Source organism: Madurella fahalii (genome assembly GCF_045866475.1).
Source record: "Madurella fahalii IFM 68171 DNA, scaffold_2, whole genome shotgun sequence".
NCBI lineage: Eukaryota > Fungi > Ascomycota > Sordariomycetes > Sordariales > Madurella > Madurella fahalii.
This window is the reverse complement of record NW_027263972.1, coordinates 6,354,559-6,381,307: the sequence shown is the minus strand read 5'-3', so window position 1 is coordinate 6,381,307 and position 26,749 is coordinate 6,354,559. Positions and strand designations below refer to the sequence as shown.

Sequence of the window (26,749 nt, the reverse complement as noted above, 5' to 3'; positions counted from 1 at the left end):
TATTAACCGCCTCGCCGCTGGTTTCGATATGATACCCCTGTTGTTGGTTGGGATAGATTTCGTCGACGAGTTTGAGCGTTGGAGCAAAAGTCAGCTGTTCTATAATGAGATGTTGAATGGGGCTTGTCGTCATTTAGGAGGGAGATGTGGGGTTTATGGGAGGCCGCTAAAAGGGGGCTGGTGCAGGTCGGGCAATGAATCAACGGATGGGTTAAATGGGTTGTGTTCTGGAAGGGCCGGGGGAATCAACAAATTTGGGACCAGCGTTGTGTGGGAGTAATGATAATGACCTAGACGATTGTTATGAATGAACATGCAAGAATTAGAATTTTCTTAACAAAGGCTCGAGTTCTGAATATGTTCACCCTTATTGCCTCGAAACAGCCTAGGTGCCCATGGATACAAACACTCAACCAACTTCATGACGATGATGATTCCTCCTACTTCACCAAACCAGCAATTTCCACTTCACAATGCAATTTCAGATGTTTTGTGTTTGATTGGTAGGTGGATTGGAGAACGAACGCATGGAGAACCCCCCCCCCCCCCCCCCCCCGACTCGCTCGGCGAAGAAAAGAGAAAACCCCCAAAAATGGATTCTATGTAAAATGGTTGCCCCCGTTCCCGAATGTAGCATCACATACATACATACATACAAAGCCGAGGAGGGAGGAAGACCATCCGTCAAACCGTCAGCTAAATTGACAGAGAGACACGCTGCGCAGCATGCATGCAAACCACAAGAGAAGGCCGTAGTTTGGCTACTCCTCTTCAAACTCTTTCTACTCGTCAATAACAGATGCAAACTTGTCCAGCATAGCTTGTTGTATTGCCTCATACTGTAGAGATCAGCCATCGTTAGCTACGTTATCACCGTAAAATAAAAGGAGAGACAAATGGGGCCAACGTGACGAACCTTCTTGCAGATCTTCTCCTGTCCCTCACTTGGCACCTCAAACTTGAGACTCCGCAGCTGGGCCTGCAGCTCCTGCGTCGCGTCACGCACCTTGGCCCAGCTCTGGCCCTGAGCGATGGCCTTTTGCGCCTCGTCATGGAAGCCCATCATGAGCTTCATCATCCACTCCGTCTTCCAGATGGGGCAGAACTGGTCGTAATCCGAGTAGCCGTTCTGCTGCAAAAAGTCCTCCTTGATGAGCATCGCCATGTCCAGCGTGATCTTGTCGGGGTCCGACAACGCCGACTTGCCGACGAGCTGCACCACCTGGTCCAGCTCCTCGCTGTCGGAAAGGAGCTGGCGGATGCGGTCGCGCAGCCGGGGAAAATCGGGGTACTCCTTCTCGTACCACTTGTCTAGGATCATGGTGTACTTGCTGTAGCTGAGCGACGTGTTGATGGAGGGGAAGTGCTTGCGCTGGGCGAGCTTCTTGTCCAGACCCCAAAACACCTGCACGATACCTAGCGTGGCCGACGTGACGGGATCGGAGAAGTCACCACCGGGCGGCGACACGGCACCGACGATGCTGACACTGCCTTCGCGGGCAGGGCTGCCGAGTGTCTGGACCTTGCCGGCGCGTTCGTAGAAGGAGGCCAGCTTGGCGGAGAGATAGGCGGGGAAACCTTGGTCAGCAGGCATCTCTCCTAGACGGCCGGAAAGTTCTCTCAGTGCTTCGGCCCAGCGGGACGACGAGTCGGCCATCATGGCGACGTTCATGCCTTGATCTCTAAAGTACTCTGCAACCGTAATCCCCGTGTAAATGGAGGCCTCGCGCGCAGCGACAGGCATGTTAGAGGTGTTGGCGATGAGCGTCGTGCGCTTCATAATGGGCTCCTCGCGGCCGTCCACTTCAATGGTGAGCTCCGGAAAGTCCTTCAAGACTTCGGCCATCTCGTTACCGCGCTCGCCGCTGTCCACGAATGTCAGCTGTATGCTTGCATCCACGAAGCCTCGGGAATCTGGAGGCAAGGCTCTGTATCGGGAGCCATCCCTTTATCCGTAAAACCCGAAAGGTCCGTAAAAAGGGGGCAAATAGACCTGGATTTACATACCATCCGACGTAGACAATCACGTCACTGTTGGAGAATTTAGAGACGGACTGGCTAATGACAGTCTTACCACAACCAAAAGCACCCGGAATGGCAACCGTTCCGCCCTGGACTGAAGGGAAGAGGGCATCGAGCACGCGCTGGCCGACAAGGAACGGCTTGTCAGCCGAGTGTTTCTCGGTTGTCGGGCGCGGCGCGCGGACAGGCCAGGTCTGCATCATGCCGTACTCGGTCCTCTTGCCGTCGAACTCGACCTCGAGGATCTTCTCGTCCACCGTGTAGCTGCCCTTGTCGGCGATCCGAGTGATAGTACCTCGGGCCCTTGGAGGGAGCATGATCTTGTGCACTGAGATGAACGAGTTCTCAAAGACTGTGCCCCAAACATCGCCGCCCGAGATGTGGTCGCCGACTTTCATGGTCGGGGTGAAATCCCACTTCTTGGTTCGGTCCAACGCTGGCACGGCGATGCCTCGAGGGATGTAGATGCTCTTCGCGATGCCTGAGATCTTTTCGAGGGGGCGCTGGATACCGTCGTAGATGTTGTTAAGAAGGCCGGGCCCTAGTTCTACGGACAGAGGCTTGCCGGTCCGCAGTACAGGGTCGCCAACCCTCACACCGGCTGTGGGACATGTCGTTAGCTGCCAGGGAGGCGCTTCCTCACTATGCCTGCAGGGGCCGTACCTGTCTCCTCGTACACCTGGATGGTTGCTTGGTCGCCATTGATGCGAATGACCTCGCCAACGAGCTGGTCATGGCCGACTTTCACCTGTTCCGGGGCTTAGCTAGAGCACCCTCCTGCGGTCAAGGCAGAACCGGGCCCGTACCAACTCATACATAGCAACACCGATCATGTTCTCGGAAACGACGACGGGTCTGGAGTCGCGCTATTAGCGATTGCGAGCAAAGTGGTTTGCGTAGCCGCGGGCTTGGTTGGGACTAACCCGGAGATCGAGTAGACCTTGCCTGCGCGGGGGGGGGGGGGGGCCGTTAGCAGGCAAATACAACGAAGGGGAAGTGGCAGGGAGCTGCGCATACCTTTGTGGACGACATCCTTATCGCCGCCTGTCTGCGACTGGATCGAGGCTGCGTCAGCGCATCATAGTAGCGGTGGTGGGGTATGGTGGTGGTGGTGGTAGTGGTAGTGATGGCGCATCCAAGCTCGAGGCATGCGGAGTGCGGGTGGGCACCGAGGAAGCTTACAGGGGCCATGCTGGGCGACGAGGTGATTGCAGTGGGCGCGGGTGCGGAAGTAATGACAACTTTGGGGATGTTCGGCAACGGTGTCGACGATGGCGGGGCTGATGCGGAGAGGCGTGGTGTTTCTGGCGACTGTGGAAGAGGGAGGTTTGCAGCTTGTTCGAGGATGGCCGCACCCGGGGCAAGCTCGAGGTCGGATCCCGGGGCGGTGCTTGCCGATAATAGTGGAGGCGATGATGCAGTGGCAGGTGTGCCTGCTTGCGGCTGGCGGCTGGTGCTGCTGCTCCTGCTGCTGCTAACCAACAGGTCGACAAGCGACGGCCGCGCCTTCAATCGCGGCCGCAATCCCACCTGCATTCAAGACGGCCCTCGTGTAACCTACTATGTAGCCGTGCTAGCTCTCGCACGTTCCACGCTTGTGGCGGCAATTCCGGTTTGCACAACCAAATGACCAAGATCGTCGCGTCTCCCAAGTCCAGTTGAGGGGTAGGCTTGTTTGCGTGTCTTCTTGGTACCCGGGTCCCGTTTAGGCATCGCTGGGTGTGAAGGAGGCAACAATGCTGCCGTCAGAAAGGAGCCGCGTCCGCGCCGCTCAGTTGGTTGCAAGTCTGAACCCGAAGTGAGAAATTCCGGGTCGCGACCCGCCCACGCAGTCTATGTGTACTGACGATATACTGTGTAACTGCAACAGTAAGGCCATTGAAGCCGAAGTCGTATGTTCCAAAGTAATTTTGTAATCATAGTACTCGTACTAAAAATATGGCCTGCTGGCCTTTCCCTTGGCCAGCTCGTCCCGGGTGCAATAACAATGGATGCTGAACGAGAGAAGACCTTGCTAAATGGTTGCTCGACAGCTCATATTCCAAATCCCATTCATCTAGTAGATGGAAGGGGATGAGGGTCTCTGTGATAGCCAACTAGGACACCCCTCCTATCGCTCTGTTAATCGATGCAGTTAACTACGACTTCAGTCCCATGAAATATGCACAGAATCACACCTCTATTCCCCCTTCTCATCGCAATAGATGCCGACTCCTCCAGGCGAATCGAGAAAAGTAGCTACATATAACCAGACAAGATGAACTCGACGACCTTTCCTTCCAGCCACCTTCCAATGACGAGACAAATCTCAACGATCTCTCCTCCAGGTTCCCGCATTCCAAACACCGGCCCGTATAATAATATATGTACAGTACAACGCGATGCGAAGAGATCTCCTAGTTCCTCCGACGCAACACCGCAACACCAACTCGTTCACCACGTCAAACCCATAACTCTTTGGTGGAGAGAAAAAAAAAAGAAGACCATGAATTCGCTTCGCAATGCTCCAATATAATACTCATTGGGGCCACCTACCAGGCTCCCTCCGTATTGAAACCCCCGCCTACCTGTCTAAGGTAGGCTTAACTGGTTCCCCTTAACTTAGCCCATCGCCGGTCCTCTTCCCATTCATCACCGGCCAGCCAACCATAAACCAACCGCACTGACACCCGCAACCCAACCGGTTTTCCCCAGGTCATTAAGAAGGCGGCTGGTATTATTAATTGAGGAAGCCCTTGCACGCTGCCGTCCCGCACAGGCAGGGTATCCGGTCCGTGCTGCCGAGCTCACGCTCAAACTTGTAGTCGTACGTCAACTCCTCGTCTGTGGTACGATCCACCATGTTAGCCTCGTAATTTGGTCACGCCAGCCAGTGCTAACAGAAATGGAAAGAAAATAAAATGAAAAAAGATTCATAAACTCACTCTGCGCAATGTCCCGGAGGGCATAAATGACAATGCGCTTGCTGCCCTCCACCTTGATAATCTTCGCCGTGCAGTTGGGCATGCAGCTGTGGTTGATGAACCTCGCGATGCCGCCCTTCTTGGTCGCGTCAATCACCGTGTTGTCATCGATGCGGAAAAGGTAACTGCTGCCGATGCCGCTCTTGAGGTACCTGTTCTCGCGGATCTCGGCAATCTGCTGCCGGACCTCCTCCCCGACGTACTCAATGATCATGTCGTCCTTGGGTATGTTCTCCATGGCATACAAGCCCCAGTTGTGGATGGCCGACCGCGCAAACTTGACCGGCTTCTTCCGTTTCTTGAGCTGGTTGAACCTCAAGACATCCGAATCCTGGCCGAGCGTCTTCCTCTGATCGTTGAGATCAGCAACGAAGCGACGGTTGTTGGCACGATTGGCACGCGAGTTGCCCTTGGCCACCAGACTCTCAGCAGCCAGCCTGGCGGCTTCGGCAGCAACAGCAGCCGCGTCTTTGGCGTTCTTCCCCGTCTGCGCCTGACGCTCCTCCCTGGCCTTCTTGACCTTGATGTGGTGCGGCAGGTACTTGGACTTTTCCGAGTTGAGAATCTTTTTGACACCTTGGGTTCTGGCGCAGCCGGTCGAGTTCGGGACATAGTAGCCCCCGATGGACACCGGGTTTCTGGCAGTCCCGTCGGCCGAGTTCAGTTCTCGAATGCGATCTCGTCTCCACAACCAGAGCTCAGGATCGTCCATCGTGCCAGGGCCGAACCTCTTACGAAGCTTGTCGATATCTGGCTGGTCGTCGTCCCCGAGCGCCAACTCCTGCAAGGCCAGCACATCGAGACTGAAATCCCGAGGAAGCTCGAGAGCCGAAACCTTCTCTGGTGGATACAGATTCTCATCTAGATCCGGCTTGCCATCATCCGCACCCGCACCCGCATCCTCCTCCGCCTTCGCTATCTTCGGCTCGAGATCGCCGTCCGGCGTCGGCTTGGCTTCGTGATCGTCTTCGGCTTGCAGTGCTTCCTTCTCGGATATCTCCTGCTGCTGCCGTTTGAGGGCTTCTCTTTCTTCGAATAGCTGCTTCTTCGACTTCTTCTTCGCCTTCGGAGCCTTCTTCTTGGCTTTCACTCCCGGCGGTAGAGGCGTGGGCATCCGGGAACTGTCCGTGTCCTTTTCCTCGGCTGGCTCAGCGTCGGGAAGAACAATGTCTTCTGGCGAGGGCTCTCTAGACGGGAACTCGGTCTCAATCCGATCAATAGTCACGCCGAAGAGCTCCTCATCCGTCTTCTTCTGCCGCTTGATGGCCGTCTCCACCTGAAGATCCAGCTTCCTCTTCTTTGGCAATAGGGACCCATCATTGAGGGCGAAACTTGCCTCCGTCATGGAATCATCATCACCGGGGCCCCAAGATGCGTAGTCGTCCTTGGTCGCCTCGTCGTCTGTGCTCATACGGCTTCGAGGTCGAGACTCGGGCTCTTCTGTGTCTCTTCCGAGCGACGCCCTATTCTCGGTTTCATCCTCGGACTCATCGTCGCTATCGGTTCTGAGTCGGTAGTGGAGAGACCGGAACGCGCTGCGTCTGGCGGGCTGACGATTGCGCGCAAACGGATCGTTGAATCCATGCTTGCGCGCGTTCAGTCCGGCGTTCTTGACTCTGCGGATACGGGGCAGCGCCGACACATCGAGGCGAGCAGTTCGTCTTTCTATGGGATCCGCCCTGGAGTTCGGGGTGCCGACCGGGGATCTGTATTCCGAGTCGTCTAGGACAATCGGAGGAAGCCTGGCGCTGTGAGGGTCTTCGATGTTGAGTCTTTGCCGTCTGGCAATGTGGTTGACAGGGTTGAGGTACTCAAACAGCGCTGGGGCTGCGATTTTGGTTCGGATGTGCTTGATCAACTGCTCCTTCATCTCTCGGAGCACCACATCAGTCGCTTCCAGCACCGGGTCGAAGTTCTTTGCCCTCTGCCTCTTTTCCTCTTCAAGGTCTGCCTCCTCTTCCCGTCTACGCCGGTCCTGCTCCTCGCGCTTCAATCGGTCGTCGTCGCGCCTGCTCCGGTCATGTTCGCGGTGTGGACGGCTGTCATCCACCCGTCTTCGATCCGGTGTGCGGCTACGCCGCCGCGCGTCAGACGTGCGCGAACCCTTCCCAGCGGCCCCATACAGGCGAAGGTCCATGACCATGGTGTAGGTAAAGAAGGCGGTGCGGTCCGCGGCTCTGTAACATCGCTCTGCCTCTGCGCGACCGTAGCCCGAATCGCGAAAGATAATGTAGTATCCAGTTTTGTCCGCCCGGACGTCCTCGAACATGTACGTCTTCAGACGCCTCTTCATGTGGGCCACCGTGGTGGGCATGACGGGGACATACTCATGCGCAACGAAAATGTATGGTTCGCTCTTGAGCTGCGGCGCGATGGGTTCAGCCTCGATAACAGAATCAGGTTTAGGCTTCGGCATCCAGGCTCCCTGGAGAGTCGCGACGCTTCGGTGTGCCGCCGGGCCTTTGGGGGCGGTCGGGGGGGGGCCTGGGACGATCTCTTTGGATCTTGGGCCTGTTGGAATTTTGGGTGTGCCGGCTGCCTGCGCTGATTCTTTCTTCAGCACCTCTTCGAGCATGCGGGAGCTCTTCCTGCCCTCAGCATCGTACTCGACGCGGACCGTGTTGGCCTCGATTCTCTTCCCGTGCATTGCTCGGATGGCGCGCTTTGCCGCATCGGCAGCAGTGACGGGGACGGGGCGTGAGCGACTCGGTTTCGAGTCCCTATAGCGAAATGTGGCAAACCCAAGGTAGCTCCCAGTCTCCGGGTGCATCTTGTTGCTGCTCTCGGCAATGTCACCGAACGAGGCGAACACGGTCGTCACCTTGGAGAAGGCGGTCAAGGGATTGAAGCCGGTGACCACGATCTGGGTGGGAGGCCCGGGTCCGCAGGACGTCTTTGGGTCATACTTGTACGGCTTCAGGTTGTAAGGCGCATGTCGTAACCGAGCCTTGGGAAGGTGGAAGTCGACATTGATGTAGTTTAACCTCCCGCCCTTCGCCAGGCGAGGGTCTGAGGGAGGAGCGTCATCTTGGTTCTCCTACGCGCAGAATTAGCCAATCAGATTCACAATCAAGATGACGCTCCCCCCTCAGTGTAAGTGTGTATTAGGTGCACATACCAAGCCGTACTCCTTGTATATCGGTTTTGCCTTTCTCTTCTCGGAGCTCGAAAGCGAAGCGTCCAGGACGGGGTCATATGTGCACTTGATGCATAGGATCGAGCGAGACGGGTCTCGGGCAGGCACGCGTTTGGCGACGCCGGACAGAGAGGCCGTAGTGGCATGGACAGATCCGTTGGTTATCGGGACGGGCCCGTCTATTGGGTCGGCGGGGCGGGGAGTGGTCGACTGTGCCTTGGCAGGAGCGGCTGTAGAGAGACATGAGGACGGGGAGCCGATGGTGGTAGGAGGGGTGAGCTGGCTGCTCGAGATTCGCACGGCGGCCGAGGCGCTCGGTCGCGTGGGAGCACTAAAGACGGAGGAATTTGAGCTGCCATGAGAGCTGGCCGATCCGCCAACATTGAGCGTGTCCCCGCTCAGCGACTCGGTATCGTCTGTCGAAGGGTGCGCGGCATCAGGACCGGTTCCATTCGAGTGCGATCTCGATGCGAGGCCGGCGGCGAGCACATCGTCTGTTCGGGAAAAAGCCGAAGGCTCCAACGGGACATGGCGGCCATTGGCGTCGGCGGCCTGCGAAGACGTGGACTCGTGTGCCTTTATTTTTGCCCTCTCGCGCTCCATTGCCCTGTCCCTCGCGGCTCGCGGCGCGGCAGGGAAGAACTGGGCGAAGCCCGCACCAGCAGGGCGGGTCATGGCGAGAAGGGGTGACTATTACCGCTTCCTCCGTCCTCCAACCATCATACCTGGTGTTGCCAATGTTGAGAGACACCATGCAGGAGTGTCGATGGGCCGAGTGTGCGATGCGACGGCAGAATTACGCGCGAAGTGCCGTCCACGCGACGGGCCCTCGCCAGCCGAGGGAGGGCGTCGCTGGGGACTGCGCCGCGAGCACAAAAGAGTCTGGGATTGCTGCTCGGCAGCGAAAAAATAGAAGCAAAAGTTCCTATTGATATGTGCGACGAACCTCGGCCAGTCCTGGTGACGGTAAAAGCGTTTTCGAGGAGGAACTGAGGCGCCTGGGCGTACGTCGGAATGGGAATGAAGTTGAAAGTTTAGGATCCTGGGCGTGTGAAAGCCACGAGCCATTGTGTCGCTAAGCCGAAACTGGCTGGCGTTCCAGTCCGTGCAGGCTGGTCCGAGCGCTTTCCACAAAGGGCGTGGCGGTGTTGTGGCTGGAGTTGCGACCTGAGCTTTTTGGGGTTGCAGCGGTTCCTGCTAATGTAAGGTACTTTATTTTCCTCAATCACCACACAACGCGTCAATCGCAGCAAGGCCAGACATCATACACTGGTCATGAATGGTTGTCACTTCGCACAGACTCGGATCTCCAGAATCGGAAGCAATGATGTTCAATTACTTGTCTTAGAAAAAGATCTCAACGAATGCTGTTTCCCCTTGTTGATGGATGTCTCTCCCCCCGTAATCCTTAATGGTACAATATCTCGAAATCAGCCTTCCATTCCCGCAAGAACACTAGTGTCAGTCAGTTCTGTGGTGCCACTTTAAAATACCCGCAGCCACGGAACGTGGCACGGCATCTAGGCGGTGAAAGATAAAGTCCCCGCCCACAGGTTCTGTAAACGTAATCCCAAACGCCATAAACGAACACCAACATGATATCCCTAACAACACGTTCGTTTCGTGCCCCATTAGAAATCTGTCGAAAGCTGGAAATCGTCATCAGAATGGTCGAATGGTGGCACACCGCCGCACAGATTGCCATCGTCCTCGTCAGTATCGAAGATGGAGAGAAAATCAGGCTTCTTCGGTTCCTTCGATGACTGAGCGAAGCGAGCTGGTGTGATGGTGACATCCGAACCCGAGGACGCTGTGCTCACGGAGCGCCCCAGCGTGCGCGCCTTGGGAGCGGCATCAGGATGGCGGTTGCCCGGTTCGCTACCCCCTTGGACCGCCGATGATGCGGACCGGCCCTTGCTGTAGCCTAAGGTGCTCCTCGACGCCGCTACCGCACCCACCCTGCTCTGTGCTGAGACGCTAGGCTGAGGCACAGGCTGTGCTGGCTTTCGCTTGGGCAAGAGAAATCCTCTAGATGGGACTTTGGTCGCCACCGGTGCAATCGTCTTGTTCGTCTTCGCAAGTGCCGTGACCGGGGCCCTGGTAGGCATTGCCAGGGCCGATGCCGCCTTCCGCGATGCGATGGTCGATGGCTGCTTGAGAGCTGGGCGTGCGGCTTTTTTGACGGCACTGGCCGTGGTTGCTATAGTCGCATCGCTCTTCTTCTTGAATAGGTCCTTGCTCTCTGGTATATCTCCGATGCTCCAGTCAAACTCTTCCATGTCTCTCCGGATCTGCTCTTCGCCGCGCTCAAAACTGCGCTGCCGCTGCTCCTCCATCTCCCGCTCCATCAGGGTCTTGCCGTCGTCGTCCACATGGTTGAAGTAATAATTGTAATAGCCTTTGAACAAGTTCTCAGGCTTCAATCCCTCGAACGTCAAAAGGCCGGCGGGGCATATATCAGATTCATATGGGATGTCCTTCGGCCTCGGTGGCGCGTACTCAACCTCTTCCTCCTTGTCGAGGTGAGTCTTGTCTGTGTGCACTTCGAGCTTTGATGATTCTGCCCGGGATCCGGCCTGCTTTGGTCGGACAGTGGAAGTTGGCTTGATACTCGGCTTCTCAAAGTTGCGGGCAAGCTGCTTGCCGCCGGGGGTTTGCCGCGTTGCCTTCGCTTTGGCGTTCGTCGTTTTGTTTCCGAGAGGTGCGCGAGCAGTTTGGGGCTCTGCAGAAAGTCAGTTATAGGAGGCTCAAAGCAGCAAAAAAATCAATCGATGCAGAGGCAGTACGCACCTGCCGGTGTCCTCAAGACGGCTTTGCCAGGCTTGCCGACGCCATTGCCGCCCTTCCCAGCAGTGGCAATATTCTCATTGTTTCCCTTGGTCCGCAGAACGCTCTTTCCACCAAAACCGTGGTTTGTGTTCTCATCGTTAAGTGGCACCTTCAAGGGCGTCTTTGGGAAGCGTGCAGCGGGGGTCTTTGCCTGCAGCTGCTGTTTGGAGGCGCCGGCCTGGTGCGTGAAGAGGTTCTCCTGGTCGTGGTGAGCTGCCAACATTGTGCAGAAACCACTGGAAATAGCCTCCCAGCTGGCAATTCGCGGTGATCCTGAGAGCTCGTATTCAGTGCCGCAGATTGGTGCTTCTGTTTGCAAGGGGAGTCGGGGTGGTCGCGGCGCTGGTGGGTTCGCTCTCGTTGGTTCTGGAAATGGAAACGGAGTGTTGGCACAGCAACGGCACAGCTGCACCTTGCCCCACCATTAGCCGGGCCTGGTCGATCAGACAAGTGACGGCACCCGCCGCAGCAAATCGAAACGCAGCCGCCTAGAAGAGGGGCGCTTGCTGGTCTTCATTTCGTTATCCACCACCAACTTGTCCGCCTTCGTCCACCGACTTCTTTCTCCCAACTTCCTGCATCGAGTTGTGATACCTCTGCTGCACCCTTTTGCTTCCCAAATCATTTTACTTCTCGACTTAACTCCCAAATTCCATCGCCGACGACACCATGGATCGTATCAAGGAGGTGAGTCTCTACCCAATCTCCAGAGCTGGACCCCTGTTTGACCCCACCATCGGGTTCACACACCCCCCTGAGCGACAACGATGGCCACCGCTACTTTGATGTCGAAGACTTTCCATGCACCCGGCGAGATCAAGACCGTCCATCGGTTTCCACGATGACTTGGTTGGCTAACAAGATGATGCGTGACATAGAGAATGCAACAGCTCCGCCTGGACGCCGAGGAGTCGGCGGCCAAAGTCGAGGAGCTCCAGGCCAAGATCAAGACCTTGGAGCAGGACAGCCTCGCGAAAGAGCAGGAGATTATCTCCCTGACGCACAAGAACAACGTGCTAGAGGCAGAGGTAGACAAACTCGAGGCCAAAGTCAAGGAGCTCAAGGCTACCGCCAGCGAGGGCGAGCAGCACGGAACTCAGAACGAAACGCTGACTCGAAGACTGCAACTTCTCGAGGAAGAGGCCGAAGAAGCTGATAAGACTTTGCGCGAGACCAACGAGAAGTGCGTGGGCACGCCAAATACCCCAAGACACCCATCCCGTTACTGACGTGCTCTCTTCCGCAGGTTGCGGCAGACCGATATCAAGGCCGGACACTTCGAGCGAAAAGTTCAGGCTCTCGAGCAGGAGCGCGACCAGTGGGAGTCCAAGTACGAGGAGATGGCTAAGAAGTACGCCGCAGTGCAGAAGGAGCTCGAGGACTTCCAGGCCGAGATTGGCGCCCTTTAAGTGCATCGCGTCTCGGGTCGGATGGCGGGTTTCGTTGGTGGTGTTTTTGCAGCACACTCGAACTACGAATACTGGGTCCCTGGCTTCTACGCGCCGAGGGTCGCTGTGTGGACGGAGGAGGGCTGGAGACGGATCAGTCGATAGCACTTCCCAAGTATTCAAGTGTTGCGGCTTTACAATCACGCTTTCACCTCTCAAACAACTCCCTTGCGCATGTTTGCTTGTTCCACGGGTTTGGCGGCAGCTACGCGCATCCCTATCTAAATTAATGTTTCCTCCGCTTCGGCCTCTGCTTTTTTGCTGTAATATCCCTCTCAAGCTTATTTTCGTACCGGAACTTTTTCTTCTTAGTCGGGCCTTTTGCCCGTTTAGGTACTCCTTTCTCTTCTTTCTTTTCTCTACCTTCTTGTACGCTTTCGCCTTGCTCTAAATCGGACGCATCTTCGGAGGGTTCGTCGAACACCGGTTTATGTAGGCCGTCCCGGTCGACATTAACGGCTTCAACGGTGACTGTTGTGTACTTGTCCTCGTCGATATATTCCTCTTCTAGGTCAATCGGCGCCTCTGGTACGTCGGTATCTGAGAGTCCGCCCCACTCCTCGTCAGAGTTGTCACCATTCTGCTCGGTCGTGCCCGCACTCTCGGCCTCCCGGAGGATCTTGCTGATTGTCTGGACATGTTCCTCGACGGCTTGCCTCCGCTCTTCTCTGATCTGCAACCAATCCGTGAGCATAAGCATCACAGTATAATTAGGATTTCTCTTACCTGCTTCCGCATCTCAATTCTCTCCTGTCGCGCCTTCTGCTCAGCTATCTCCTGCGCATGCTTGATCCGCGCTTGTTTGCGCTTATGGAACCCTGTGAGGTACTCGGCGCGAGCATCTTTGTCGAACGTGATCTCGTCGATCGTATGTGTCGACTTCCTCTTCTTCGGTGGCGGAAGTGGCGTCTTTTTTATCCTTGGCTGTGCGAACATCTCGACGTTCTTCGCTCGCAGCTTTCCACCGCGTGATGGTTGCGCGCCCGAAAGGGCCTGTAAATTTAGTGATAACCCCCACAAGCCGTTATCTTGGCCTTCTGCCAGCCTTCACCGCTTCCATGCCGCAGCCGTTGGCCCCAGCCCCATGCATCATCCAAGGCCAAGGACGAGCTCCCATCCCGAGACGCATCGCAAGCCAACGACCGGTTCAACCCTCGCAGACGCCGACGCAGCAACTGAGCTCGGCGTTCATCACCCATCACCGACAGCACCGCCATCTCCCACAACAACAATGCAGCTCCCGAAAGCAACCACATTGCTGGCCTGCATAGCAGCAGCGCAAGTGCAGGCCTTTTCCAACTCGTCGCCGTTTGTCCTGTTCTCCACAGCCGAGTACGCACCCCCCCCCCCCTTCTCGATCCATAACCTATCCACCTGCCAAACAATGCTAACAAACAACCCCCCCTTCCGGGGTCGCAGACTCCCTCCCCTCCCAGATCCCGCAGCCCAATCCCAGCAGCTACAGACAAACGTCCAAGTCCTCGCGTCGGCAAAGCAGCTCCTCGCGTCGTGCCCGACAGAGCGGTACGTGCTCGTGTCGCAGCCTGGCGTGCACGCAGTCGACATCCGCGGCGACGGGAAGGGGGACGATGATGAGGGGGGCGGCTGTCGGATGCCCAGGCTGTGCGGCGCCGTGCAGCGCGAAGGCGTCACGGCCTTCAGCGTCGCCGAGGTGATCGGCCAGGTGTCGGCCGGGCCGCTGACGGAGTACATCCAGAGCGTGTGCGCGGACCAGCGAGGGGGCCGGAAGGCGCATGTTGATCGGGTCGAACTGAAGCATCTGCCTGCCGTCTCAGTCAGGGAGGGGCAGGCGAGGAAGGAGGTGCTGAGGGATAATGGTAGGTTGCCTCTCCTAGTTTGCCTGATCTTGTTTGCTGGGAAAGTTGGGGTGGGAGGGGATTCCATTGCTGACTTGGAGGGTTGAAACAACCAGATTACGAGCTCGGCCGGTTGCTTGAGACGCTCGATGGCGATTATACCGTCATTTTGTTCTCGGATCCGAACGAGTTCAAGGCGTACGAGCCTCAGTTTGCCGAGGCTGCGCATATGGACCTCAAGCGCTGGTCTGACGAGAGTGAAATGCTTTTCAAGCGAAAATTGAACTCGACAAACAACCTGCCTCTGTTCGAGAAGTACCAATTCTTTACGCCAGGTGAATCCCCCGTCGGTGGAATCTTCTTGGGGGTCATGCGTTGCTAATATAGGTATTAGGCGTGTTTATGTCTCTTGTCGTCCTAGTCGTTCTTCTTTCTATCCTTGCTGTTGGCCTCAAGGCACTTTCCAGCCTGGAGGTGTCTTATGGTGCTTTTGACAAGGAGATGGGGCCTGCGGCACAGAAGAAACAGATGTAGAAATAGTGTCGTTATACTGTACAGCTGAATGCGGGTTGGCTTTTTCGAGGATATGTAGCATACCTATTTGGGTTGGAGTTTGGTGGCTTGGGCATAATTACGGCATCGATATCTAGATTTCCATTGAACATACACCGCCATGGACCGCTTCAGTCCGATTGATCACTTCAAGGCGTATGTAGTAGATGGATATTGTTGGTCGTGCTGTCATCGAAGAGGAGAGGAGAGGAGAGGAGAGGACTTCAAATCGGGATGCCCAAAATCCTGTGAGATGAGGCATCTGGATATCATTCGTATCTTGAGAAATTCGTGATCGTGAACGCCGTGACCCCAATCCAGCCAATGCATTTTTTTTTTTTTCCAGGACCGACTGATGATGGCCTCCGCCTTTCCGCTAACCAACCTCCGGCCTGTTCATACGAGATGACTCGGCAAGAGGAAGTTCGCGATCCCTTCTCGTACCGCATACTCATGCCCACAGTGTCCGCACACAAGCTTCCCCTCCATGAGCTGCGTCTCCATGAGGAGCGTGTGCAGGTCTTTGAGCATCTTCTCATCGGCCTGCAGCTCCTCGACACTGGGTGGCTGTTCGGGCAGTTGAGGAAAACCCAACTGGTCTTGTGTTAGCGATTCATGCTTGATATTTAAGAGTGGCTGCGCTGAAGATGGAGGCAACAGAAGAGCAGAGAGAGCTGTGAAATGCGGCGATGAGCAAAAGGGAGACAGTATTGGTCCGGAAACTCATCAGTTTCACCAAGCCCCAGCTGAGACCTAAATTACACAGAGACTTGACAACGGAGAGATACTTGCCTCTGTAGATGTCGTGCGCAACGCCTTCCAGTCAATGCGCGGCAACAAGTTGACTAACAGCTGCGGGTTGAGTTCGACATCGTCACTGGCAAGCTCTGCATCCTTCGGGTGCAGGGGGAACGAGTCGGACGAGGACTTGCACGCCTTAACAGCGCAGCTCAGGAAATTTAATGTAAGAACCTTCATCTTGAACGGCTGATGTCGTATGTTTTTGGAGCGACAGTCTGCTAGCTCAGGCCATTCAGGCTCACCACAAAAATTTAGCGATGCTTGAAACGGGGCCACGTGATGCATGTAATGAAATGCTGGATCAGCGTCCGTCTCCTCGAAAAACACAGCCCTACGCAGCAGCCAATTTCCCAAAGTCTTTTGTTTATATTTTACTGCATCTCATGACGTTTTATAGCTCACAGCTTTTTCGTAGCCAACGTCGTCCCGAGCCCGACCGTTCCTCGTGACGCGCACCCACACCGCAATCGCCGCGAGGAGGATACCGAAGAGAGCCATCTTGCCCAAGATAGACCAGACTTCACTGTCGTCAGCAGCGGCTGCGCTGGGTGCTGATTCTGTGGAATCGTCATCGCCTGAGTGTGCACAGAGCAGAATGCCAATTATCAGCCCATCGTCCCTGTGTGCAGCCGAAGTTCCAATGATATGAAATAGCGTGTTGATATTGTCGACGGCAAATCCCTTAGAAAGGGGCAGGGAGAAACGGCACTCATTGTAGAAGGGCTCTAGAGCTCCACATGGATACCTTCAGCGGGGACCTCCAACTCGCCGCTCTTGACAATTTTGACCGTCGTGGTCGGCTTGTCACCTGGCTCCGTCTTCACGTTCTCGATCTTCTCCACGACGTCGTAGCCCTCGAGGACCTCGCCAAAGACGACATGGCGGCCGTCGAGCCAACTGCAGCAGCATCCGTATCAGCAAATCCGCATGCAAATAACGCTTACGTCCGCAGAGCCCAGAACAACTTACGAGGTGACGACGGTCGTGATGAAGAACTGGGAGCCGTTGGTATCTTTGCCCGCATTGGCCATAGAGAGAAGGCCCTTCTTGGAGTGCTTAAGCTTGAAGTTCTCGTCGGCAAACTTGTCACCATAGACTGTAGGTATCGATGTCAGCATCCGAGAACGCTAATGAGGGAGACGCTCTGGGAGATACGTACTGGACTTGCCACCGGTGCCGTCGCCCTTGGTAAAGTCGCCGCCCTGGATCATGAACTGCTTGATGACACGGTGGAAGGTGGAACCCTCATAACCGAAACCCTTCTCGCCAGTGGCCAGAGCCCTGAAGTTCTCGGCCGTCTTGGGGACAGTCTTGCCGTAGAGGCCCATGACAATGCGCCCGAGCGGCTCATCGCCGTGCACAATGTCGAAATAGACCTTGTGGGTGATTTTGGGCCCCTTGGCGGCAGCGGCGGGCTGCGCGAAGCAAACCAGGCTCACGCCCACCAGGAGCGAGGCGGCTAACACGATCCGACGGACGTTGAACATTTTGGTCAATGCCTAGATGTGATGGAATGAAAGGATAAGGACACGTCCAGATCAATTGGACAGAATGCGCGGGGGGGAACCAGAAAATAAAGGAGTCGTTGAAGCTACGTTTCAACTGCGGATTGAGCTTCAACCCCAGGGTCGCTAGCGAGCGCGACGGGACAGGGGTTCTAGCGGGAGTCCTGTTCTGGCTCCGGCACCAAAAACGACACTGCGGGGCAGGGTGCCACTGACCGCCAGCAGCCACACCGGAAAGGGAAAAGCGCGTTATAAGAACACCCCTAGAGTTTTGTTAATAACATGCTAGGTTCTGGGCCAGTTGTCGCGAAGCTAGGTACCTCTTCGGCCCGCAACGTCATCCGCCAGCCAAGTCAACATCGCATATCGGGAACTCTACGACCCTCGCGAGACAGTACTTGGCGCTATGCCCAGATACTGCATCGCTAATGCGAGAACCGAGCTTATAACGTGACCCACTACGGTGCGGGATGATGTCCTCGACGAACGAGGAGGACCCGTTCCTCCAGGTCCAACAGTGAGAACTGCCCTCCCAAATCTCAGCAACCTCTGCCGGAGCACTAGTTAATCGGGATATTTACAAAAATAAACAGAGATGTCCTTACCCAACTCCAATCCACCCGTCCCCTCTTCACCTCCTACCTGCGCATCCGCTCCCTCAGCACAGCCGCAACCTCCCCTGAGCTCGCCTCTGCCCGGGCGGACCTCGAGTCCTCGCTCACCTCCCTCGCCGAAGACCTCGCCGACCTGGTCGAGTCCGTCAAGGCCGTCGAGTCCAACCCTTCCCAATACGGCCTCGACGCGAGCGAAGTCACCCGGCGCAAGCGCCTGGTCCAGGAAGTGGGCGGCGAGATCGAGGACATGCGCGAGGAGCTCGCCAAGGTCTCATCTACCTCCGGAGGTGGCGGCGGCAGCGGCGGCGCCCGCCGCGGCGCGAAAGGAAACAACAATGACCTGCCCGACCCGTCGGCATTCGCGATCCCCGACGGTGAGACTGAGGCGGGGGAGGATTACGCGGCCGAGTTTGAGCGGGAGCAGCAGGTCATGATGATGCGGGAGCAGGACGAGCATTTGGACGGAGTCTTCCAGACGGTGGGGAACCTGCGGCGGCAGGCGGACGATATGGGCCGTGAGCTGGAAGAGCAGCGCGAGATGCTCGAGGTGGTGGACCAGCTCGCTGATCGGGTCGGCGGTCGGCTGCAGACGGGCATGGAGAAGCTGCGGTATGTGATGCGGCGGAATGAGGATCGGCTGAGTAGCTGCTGCATTGGCGTGTTGATTGTTGTGTTGATCATCTTGTTGATACTGCTCTTGGTGTTATGAGGTCGGGCGGCTTGACTGGTTTTTTTTTTCTGGGGACATTGCTTTGGGAATGCAGGCATTACGCGTAATACCTGCGCACACATAGATCGGGGATCTGTACGACTAGGCGTTCGGAAACTTTTTCTGAGAGGGCGTCGTCTCGGAGCGTAGTAACGCCTCAATATACAATGACCTACTCGCTCTACCTGCAATATCCAACCCGAAGCGCGAAGGGGAACCGCAGTAAAGGGAAGAGAAAACAAGATAGGAACAAGATGACGAAGAGAAGTACAAGAGGACGAATCAATAAGAATCAATGAAATCGAAGCCATGTGGGTTACAGTATAGCGAGGCGCTTCTGGCGGTCCGAAGAGACGCTACCTTTTGTTCTCTTCTTGTAAAGTTCTTGTACACGAATATCTGCGTTGAGATCCCTGGGGTTCGGTGTCCTTGGCATCTCTCTTAACCAGTGTGGACCCCTTTTTCTTAACAATAACTGATTAGCCTCTATACCGAACTTGCAAGACCGACCGTTCCAGTACCGTCTCCTTATACCTTGCGACATGCAACCTATTCAAGAACCAGACCCGCATCCCTCTTCAGCAACTGTGCCAGGACCTCCACCGAATTTACCGCCGCCGATTTTGTTGGCGCCCTCGCTGGAAACTCAACCAACGCGGTCCGCAAGGCCGCAATAGCGGCTGTCCCGTAGAACTCGATGAACTTTTGTTCATAGTTCTGAATCATCGATTTCAACACAACGCACTGCGTGTTGGAAATTTCGTCCGGTGGTGTGTTGACGATTCTCGCCATAGCCGTCCAATAATTCCGAGCAGGGTAAGGATTTTCTTTCTTGGATTGGACGAACTTTCGAAGTGATATTGCGGCGAACCCCGCCCCAAGTCCAGTCATGCGGTCCATATGCTGCTGCTCCGGCACCCACTGGCCGCCGTCCTTCCACCAGCCTAGCCTCTGCCTTCCTTGTTGCGTTTTCTCGCTCCCCCGATAGCCGAAGAGGACAGGGCAGACGATCCTGAACTTGGCGAGTAGAATATCGATCATCGACGTGCCGCGCCAGAGGAAGTCGGGTTCTGAGAAAGTTGCGGCGACGCAGACACCCACAGGGTCGGCCGTCTCCGGCCGCGCTCCCGCCTCGTTGATAAATTGGGAGATGGCAGCTTTGGAAAAAATGTTGAGTAGATAAAGGAATATTGAGGGGAGCGCAGGCTCGTTGTGCATAGCACCTTGAACAGGGTTCCGGGGTTCTAGGACGAAGTTGCTGGGGTCCATCAATTGTGACTGAGCGTGATTCGAGAGTGCCTCGCGCAACAGACTAACGATCTTTTGTTGCTACATGTCATTGTTAGCAAGAGGAGCTACTTTGACTCAACGATAGCATCTCCCTACCTGTGTCTTATTTGTCCCCGGGACCCCTGAAGCGACGGTGAGTTGCCCCACAGATTTCCTGATCTCTCGTCGCATGTCGCCCATCCGCGCTTTCAGAGCCGGGTTTGTTTTGCACTGTTCTGCCATGGACTTCCGCAAACCTTTTAGGTTCTTGTGAATTTCGGTGTACCTGTCGGGACTCGTCTGGGTCGAGGGCGGTGGCGCCGAGCGAGACGTTCCAGAATCCGATCTGACGCCATTGACCTGGGCCGTGCCATTGAGAAGGCTGCTGATTCCTAAGGCCAAGTTTGATGGTTTCGCTGGCTCTGTTGCCTTGCTTTGATCCACACCAGGAGGCTGGCCTAGAGCATGTGCTGCTGATGTGGCGCCCGGTTGCGGTTTGGCCGCGAATGGGTTTGATGAAGCCTGAGCCACAGGCACTGTTTGCTGTTGCGCTGCATTTCCGTTGGCCTGACCTGGCGCAGGGGGAGCGGCATTGTCCTCGACTGAAGAGGCGGCATTCGCACCCGCCGCCGTCCTCCCGTTTACCGCTTGCACCGCAGGCGGCTTCGGATCTGGCAGGGGAGGCGGAATCGCGATCTCTTTTGCCTTGATTGCATTTAACCTCAGGCGCTCTGCGGCGAGTTGCTCCTCGCGTTTGACTCGTTCTTCTTCTCTCCGAATCTCGTCCAAAACCCGTTGCCTCTCCTCCTTCTGCAGCTGCAGACGATACACCCTTTCCGCATCCTCCCTGACGCGATCGTGCTCTTTTTTCGCGGCCTCTAGGAGCTGCCGGTGTCGCGCCTCCGAGTTCCTGTCCTCACCGAGGATTTCTTCGATCACAGACGATCGCTGTGGGCTCGGCCAGCGGTTGCTCTGCGACTGGGGAGAAGAGGGAGACGTCATGTTAATTACCGCGTTGTCTTGCGTCGAGATATGAATACGATGTCTATAAAGCCATGGTTCCAAGGCAATGCACAGGTCGCGGTTGTACTTGTTGTTCGAACCGGAATGTCGCGAGATTGATTGATATCCGTTGTTTGCTGATTAACAATGCTCGAGGCCCTAGAACCACCCTCCTGGTGTTTTACAGTTGCCATCGCTCACTGGTCCCCACTGTTGCAACCCGCTAGTGCCCCGTTTGGACAAAGCCCATTTACAACTCAGGTAGCTAGCCGAACCCTACCATTCTTTGTTCACTGGGTCGCTTCCGATCCGACGAAGGCTTGAACTTTGTTTTGACTCTCCTGGATTCGACACAGGGTTATTGCATGGACGGCACAGAGTATCCGGGTCCAATATCATGGTCTGCCATTTGCGTCCGTTGCGCCCGCCCTCCTACAGTCCCAAGTTTAAACGGTGTCCGATCTGGGCCCCCTGACTGTAAACATTGTGTGCTCGGCAATCTCAATGAGGTTGTGGTCCGGTATCAAACAAGACATCTCGATGATACGCAACCCCTTGACTATTTTAAACACTGCGGCGGAACTATCCTGGGGCAACACAAGGGGCAAGCACATTGGTTTATTTCGGGCCATTTATTCGCGCTTGCGCCGCCGCAACTTTTCTCGTCATGGGACTTTAGAAACATAGCAGGGCCCAACACCACTCCGTGCCACGCAGTCAGAGAGTGGATTCGCCTCTGTTCATCATCCCATCCACCGCCGCCCGGCCAGACTAAGCACCCTACAGTTGCGCGGCCCGCCCCTCCCCACATACCCATACTTGAGTGCGCTCAAGTATGCTTCGTTCAGAAAAAAAACTATATACCGTCGAATAGAGAGCCCTTCTGTGTCAATTTTGCCAAACGCTGGCCGAATCGTATGCGCACAGTGGGCAAGGTAGTTTGCGTTTCTGTGAGGAAAGGGATCGTCAAAACCAAAGCTGCAATGTTGCCGCTCCATCCTCCCTAGTGACAGGGGATGGAGGTGCGGTCTAGCAGCCGCGGGTGCACCATTTGGCAGCCAAGCCCCCCTCGTATGGCCCCTCACTTCCTCACTCGGATTTGCTGGACGGGGGCCTGGCTCCACTTTCTTAACCCTTTCGGTAGCGGGTTAGCGTTGCTTGGGAGCACTGAACTCAGAGCGCACGGTGCCTTGAACCAAGATCAGGCCTGGAGCCGTCCTTCCTGCTTGAATGCATATCTAGGTGCCTTCACTTCATCGTCATCAACATCGTTTGGATTCTCCTCACTCGCACCCTCCTTCAGCCCACTTGCACCCCCCCCTCCCCAGGCTTCAGGCTTCCAGCCTTTCAGCCGTTTCCCATCAAGACCCGTCCATCTCTCCTTCACGGTCTCTTTTGGCTTTTTCGATCTTTCATTTACGTTCCTTGGGCTCGAAATCTTTCAGTGATTTGTCCGTGGACGACGCCTCCGCACAATCCAAACACGCAGCCATCACCAACTCCATCCGGTCGACCACCCAGCGACTTTCCGTCCCACTGCCGCTTGTAAACGCATCCTGAACAAAACGTATATCGCACTCGACGTGCATTTATCGATCCGCCTCCGCCAATATCCGTTGCCGCTCGCAGCCCGCCGCGATGGAGCAGCAGCAGCAACAGCAGCAACAGCAGCAACAGCAGCAGCAGCAGCAGCAGCAGGCCCAGCCTCAGCCCGGAGGTGTTCCGGGTCCTGCTGGTCGCCGGCTGCATATTGCCCATCGCCGAAGCCCATCGGAGTTGACGCCATTGATGAGTATGTTCGCGAATCCAGGCAGTAAGTTCGTCGTTTCCTTGTCGGGCCTGCTCCCCTGCGCATGCGCCGGTTGTCCTCGATCTCGTCGTATGACGGGCACCGAAGCTCGCGCTCTGTCCGTGCTTGGGCGTGTAACGAGGTGCTGTGGCTAACCCAGACCTTTTTTCCGCAGTGGACCAGCTCGCTATCCAGCAGCAGATCGAGTTGTTACAGCAGCAGCAGCAGCAGCTCCAGGCCTACCAGCAGATGAGCATGCTTCCCGGTCAGCCTCTCGGTGCTGGTGGCTTCAACCCCCTACAGCAGGTCGCCATGACCAACATGTCGCCGCAAGCCGGCTTCCAATTCCCAACGCAGCTTCCGCAGCAGAATGTGTCTCTGGCTCCACCAACACAACCCCTATCACATCGCCGTAATCAATCGGCTCTACCCAGCATGGGCATGGGCCCACCCCCCGCACCCTCCTCTGGCGCGTCTGGGTCTGCGTTTGGCAACTTCGACAACTCGCAAGTCCAGGCCAGAGAAAACACCGGCGGTCGTGGAGGCCGGGGTGGCGGCGGCTCTGGAGGCGGCCATCAGAGACGTCACTCGCTAGCGCTGGCCGATGCCAAGAAGGCCGCCGAGCTTGCTCAACAGAAGCGCACCACCTCTGGTTTCCAGTTCCCCGCCCCTGGTGCTTCAGGCTCTGCTGAAAAGCCGGAAGATGAAGCAAAGGGCCCAGGTGCTACCCAGACGTCAGCGGACATGCAGACAGCACCAACTCCGTCCTTCCGCGGCGGTCGTGGTGGTGGCCACGGCCGAAGCCAAAGCATGGCTGTCGGCGCAAACGGGCGTGGCGGCCTAGGCGGTAATATGTCACGCCACGGCGGCGGAGGTCATGCCCGCACTTCCTCTCGAAACTTTGATAGCAACTGGCGCAACCAAGGCCAGAACCAAGGCCAGGATCAGACAGGTGGCGCTAGCCAGAGCCAGGGGTTCCAGCCGGGTCACCGCAGCCGCAGCTCCATCAGCCATCAATCTATCTCGTCGCTCGGGGCCTTCCAGTACCCCGGTCAGTCTCCCCAGCTGATGCAGATGCCTGGCCAGATGATGATTCCTATCTATCCTGGCCAACAACTCAACCCTATGCAGCTCAATCAACTGCAGGCTCTTCAGGTTGCTCAGATGAACGGCCAGCACATGGCCGGGCTGTCGGCCAGTCAACACGCACCGCAACTCGCTGCGCAGCAACCTCAGCAGCAGCAGCAGCAGCAGCAACAGCAGCAACAGCAACGCAAGACTCTCTTTACTCCTTACCTCCCGCAGGCTACTCTCCCTGCCCTCCTGGGCGATGGACAGCTTGTCTCAGGTATTCTTCGTGTCAACAAGAAGAACAGGAGCGACGCATACGTATCCACTCAAGACGGCCTACTGGATGCTGACATTTTCATCTGCGGCAGCAAGGACCGAAATCGTGCTCTTGAGGGCGACCTGGTTGCGGTCGAGCTCCTTGATGTGGACGAAGTGTGGTCGCAGAAGCGCGAGAAGGAGGAGAAGAAGAAGCGCAAGGACATCACCGACACCCGCTCCGGATCCACAGCTGGCACCAGCCAAGGCAATGCTAACGGCGACGACAATGGCGCTGGCGATGGCAGCATCCGCCGACGCGGCAGTCTCAGGCAGCGTCCTACCCAGAAGAAGAACGATGATGTTGAAGTCGAGGGCCAGAGCCTCCTCCTAGTTGAGGAGGAGGAGATTAGCGACGAGCAAAAACCCCTCTACGCAGGCCACATTGTTGCCGTCATTGAGCGCGTGGCAGGTCAGATGTTCTCCGGCACTCTGGGTCTTCTCCGGCCCAGCAGCCAAGCGACCAGGGAGAAACAAGAGGCCGAGCGGGCTGCGCGAGACGGAAGCATGTCTCGCCAGCAGGACACTCGAGCTCAGGAGAAGCCCAAGATTGTGTGGTTCAAGCCGACTGACAAGCGTGTTCCGCTGATTGCTATCCCGACCGAGCAGGCTCCTCGTGACTTTGTTGAGAAGCACCAGGAATATGCCGACCAGATATTCGTGGCTTGCATCAAACGCTGGCCCATCACCTCACTGCATCCTTTTGGTACGCTGGTTGAGAAGCTCGGTAAGATGGGTGACCTCAAGGTGGAGACGGATGCTCTGCTCCGAGACAACAACTTCTCGTCGGACGAGTTCTCGGACGCCGTGCTACGCAGTGTCGGTCTCCAGGACTGGACGATTGCCAAGGAAGACGAAGCGGCTATTGCGTCTCGCCGCGACTTCCGCAACGAGAAGGTCTTCACCCTCGACCTAGACGGCTCTGCTGAGCTTGGAAATGGCGTCCATATCAAGTCTCTACCAGATGGCAAGACCGAAATCGGCATACACGTACCGGATGTCACCCACTTTGTGAAGCCAAACTCGCTTGTTGACCGGGAGGCCAAGAAGCGTGGTACTGCTGTTCACCTCGTGAACAGATTCTGTGCCATGCTTGCGCCAAAACTGTCGAGCGATATTTGTTCACTCACTCCGGGTCAGGATCGCTTGACCGTCAGTGTCATCTTCCACGTCAACCCGCATACCGGTGCTGTTGCCGAAGGCGATACATGGATTGGGAAAGGCATCGTCAAGAGCGTCGAAAAGCTCTCTCTGGCTCAGCTTGACGAAGCATTGTCGGGCACTACCGGTTTCACCCATGATGCGGTCGAGGCCAAGGACCTTCAGATCCTCCACGTAAGTCCGGCGCCGGATATGCATGCATGCCGCGGCCGTGCTAACAGTTCTTGCGTATAGGTCATTACCCAGAAGTTCCGCGAAGCACGCCTCGGCGCGGGTGGTGAGCCCATTGCGCCTCTCCGTCTCCTCCAGCAACTGGATGATGAAAATATCCCTGTCAAGCACAATGTCTTTGACACAACCCCGGCGACGGAACTCACCGAGGAGCTCATGCACAAGGCCAATGCCTATGTTGCCCAGTGCTTGGCCCGGGCTCTCCCTGACAAGGCGCTGCTGCGTCGGCACGCCGCACCTAATTCTCGCCGTTTACAAACCTTCGTTGAACGCATGACGGCTCTTGGCTACGAGATAGACCCGTCCAGCAGCGGAACACTCCAGAACAGCCTCTTCAGGGTTGAGGATGCAGAGATCAGAAAGGGAATGGAAACGCTACTTCTTAAGTCGATGCAGCGCGCCAAGTATTTCATTGCGGGCAAGACAGCCAAGCACCTCTGGGCTCACTATTCGCTGAACTTGCCGCTGTACACTCACTTCACCAGCCCTACTAGGCGCTACGCCGATATCCTCGTCCACCGCCAGCTGGAGGCTGTCCTTTCCGAGGGCAAGATTGAGTACAACGAGGATCTGGAGAATCTTGTCAAGACGGTCGAGTCGTGCAACACCAAGAAGGACTCGGCACAGAACGCCCAGGAGCAGAGCATCCATATCGAATCCTGCCGTAACATGGACAAGAAGCGCCAGGAAGTCAACGGCGATCTGATCAGCGAAGGCATTGTAATTTGCGTGTACGAGTCGGCATTTGACGTGCTCATTCCCGAATGGGGCTTCGAGAAGCGCGTGCATTGCGACCAACTCCCATTGAAGAAGGCCGAGTTCAGGAAGGAGAAGAGGATTTTGGAGCTCTACTGGGAGAAGGGCGTGCCCAGCTCGGCCTACGTCCCTGAAGATGAGCGCCCTAAGGCTGCGGCGTCGCAGAGAATGTCCAACGCCTGGGCTGCTGCCCGCCAAGCTGAGGAGGCAGAGAGAGCCAAGAAGGAGCGTGAAGAGGCAACCAGGAAGCAAACAGAGACAGGAACCATCTCCACGGATGACGTCGATGCTCTCTTCGATGATGAGGAGGATAACGCGTCAGACATTACCGAGGCAATGGCCGGAGCGTCCTTGGCAGAACGGCCGACGCAGAGCGTCCCCGGATCACCGACTCGGTCGTCGGCAGATGCAGCCGGAACCCTTCACCGCACCCGGTCGGATTCAAAGGTGCCCACTGCCGACGTTCCGGAGACGCGGCTGACTAACAAGGAGAAGTACTTGAAGCTATTCAAGTTGAGAGAAGAAGGTGGTGAATACATCCAGGATGTGACGGAAATGACGCGGGTGCCGGTGATTCTGAAGACGGATCTCACCAAGAGCCCACCGTAAGTTCTCACAATGATTCGTCTACAGCCATGCAGAGCTAACGAGGTCGCAGGTGTCTGACGATCCGGTCGCTCAACCCATATGCACTTTAGATGGCAGGTCGGGGACTTCCTGCCGGGCACTAGGCGCTCAAGCGCATCATTACACGCAAGA

General features: G+C 56.3%; 11 protein-coding genes across 11 annotated transcripts; 4 read left to right on the top strand and 7 right to left on the bottom strand.

The window, feature by feature from the left end:
* Positions 1–782: 782 nt before the first annotated feature.
* On the bottom strand, positions 783–3,558 carry VMA1 (H(+)-transporting V1 sector ATPase subunit A; the record flags this gene model as incomplete). The annotated part of the gene is made up of 8 exons (XM_071060049.1): positions 783–839; positions 917–1,865; positions 2,008–2,623; positions 2,686–2,770; positions 2,829–2,877; positions 2,946–2,967; positions 3,040–3,076; positions 3,205–3,558. The coding sequence occupies 8 exons, from the start codon at positions 3,556–3,558 to the stop codon at positions 783–785; spliced, it is 2,169 nt and encodes a 722-aa protein (XP_070916150.1).
* Positions 3,559–4,741: 1,183 nt separating this feature from the next.
* SET1 (histone methyltransferase set1) lies at positions 4,742–8,796 on the bottom strand (the record flags this gene model as incomplete). Its single annotated transcript, XM_071060048.1, has 3 exons — positions 4,742–4,845; positions 4,947–8,022; positions 8,104–8,796. The coding sequence occupies 3 exons, from the start codon at positions 8,794–8,796 to the stop codon at positions 4,742–4,744; spliced, it is 3,873 nt and encodes a 1,290-aa protein (XP_070916149.1).
* A 956-nt stretch (positions 8,797–9,752) lies between these two features.
* On the bottom strand, positions 9,753–11,173 carry MFIFM68171_04627 (uncharacterized protein; the record flags this gene model as incomplete). Its single annotated transcript, XM_071060047.1, has 2 exons — positions 9,753–10,843; positions 10,912–11,173. The coding sequence occupies 2 exons, from the start codon at positions 11,171–11,173 to the stop codon at positions 9,753–9,755; spliced, it is 1,353 nt and encodes a 450-aa protein (XP_070916148.1).
* A 446-nt stretch (positions 11,174–11,619) lies between these two features.
* MFIFM68171_04626 (uncharacterized protein) lies at positions 11,620–12,359 on the top strand (the record flags this gene model as incomplete). Its single annotated transcript, XM_071060046.1, has 3 exons — positions 11,620–11,637; positions 11,829–12,133; positions 12,197–12,359. The coding sequence occupies 3 exons, from the start codon at positions 11,620–11,622 to the stop codon at positions 12,357–12,359; spliced, it is 486 nt and encodes a 161-aa protein (XP_070916147.1).
* A 265-nt stretch (positions 12,360–12,624) lies between these two features.
* MFIFM68171_04625 (uncharacterized protein) lies at positions 12,625–13,334 on the bottom strand (the record flags this gene model as incomplete). The annotated part of the gene is made up of 2 exons (XM_071060045.1): positions 12,625–13,071; positions 13,125–13,334. 2 exons carry the CDS (start codon positions 13,332–13,334, stop codon positions 12,625–12,627), a joined length of 657 nt encoding a protein of 218 aa, XP_070916146.1.
* Positions 13,335–13,629: 295 nt separating this feature from the next.
* MFIFM68171_04624 (uncharacterized protein) lies at positions 13,630–14,749 on the top strand (the record flags this gene model as incomplete). Its single annotated transcript, XM_071060044.1, has 4 exons — positions 13,630–13,730; positions 13,818–14,236; positions 14,332–14,550; positions 14,610–14,749. 4 exons carry the CDS (start codon positions 13,630–13,632, stop codon positions 14,747–14,749), a joined length of 879 nt encoding a protein of 292 aa, XP_070916145.1.
* A 414-nt stretch (positions 14,750–15,163) lies between these two features.
* On the bottom strand, positions 15,164–15,745 carry RMT1 (type I protein arginine N-methyltransferase Rmt1; the record flags this gene model as incomplete). The annotated part of the gene is made up of 2 exons (XM_071060043.1): positions 15,164–15,361; positions 15,560–15,745. The coding sequence occupies 2 exons, from the start codon at positions 15,743–15,745 to the stop codon at positions 15,164–15,166; spliced, it is 384 nt and encodes a 127-aa protein (XP_070916144.1).
* Positions 15,746–16,293: 548 nt separating this feature from the next.
* On the bottom strand, positions 16,294–17,055 carry CPR2 (Peptidyl-prolyl cis-trans isomerase B; the record flags this gene model as incomplete). Its single annotated transcript, XM_071060042.1, has 3 exons — positions 16,294–16,465; positions 16,538–16,664; positions 16,728–17,055. 3 exons carry the CDS (start codon positions 17,053–17,055, stop codon positions 16,294–16,296), a joined length of 627 nt encoding a protein of 208 aa, XP_070916143.1.
* Positions 17,056–17,543: 488 nt separating this feature from the next.
* MFIFM68171_04621 (uncharacterized protein) lies at positions 17,544–18,396 on the top strand (the record flags this gene model as incomplete). The annotated part of the gene is made up of 2 exons (XM_071060041.1): positions 17,544–17,590; positions 17,667–18,396. 2 exons carry the CDS (start codon positions 17,544–17,546, stop codon positions 18,394–18,396), a joined length of 777 nt encoding a protein of 258 aa, XP_070916142.1.
* A 549-nt stretch (positions 18,397–18,945) lies between these two features.
* Positions 18,946–20,667, bottom strand: GLE1 (Nuclear pore complex nucleoporin component; the record flags this gene model as incomplete). The annotated part of the gene is made up of 2 exons (XM_071060040.1): positions 18,946–19,725; positions 19,783–20,667. The coding sequence occupies 2 exons, from the start codon at positions 20,665–20,667 to the stop codon at positions 18,946–18,948; spliced, it is 1,665 nt and encodes a 554-aa protein (XP_070916141.1).
* A 1,638-nt stretch (positions 20,668–22,305) lies between these two features.
* On the top strand, positions 22,306–26,688 carry SSD1 (Translational repressor; the record flags this gene model as incomplete). Its single annotated transcript, XM_071060039.1, has 4 exons — positions 22,306–22,480; positions 22,632–25,177; positions 25,238–26,595; positions 26,649–26,688. 4 exons carry the CDS (start codon positions 22,306–22,308, stop codon positions 26,686–26,688), a joined length of 4,119 nt encoding a protein of 1,372 aa, XP_070916140.1.
* Positions 26,689–26,749: the final 61 nt, after the last annotated feature.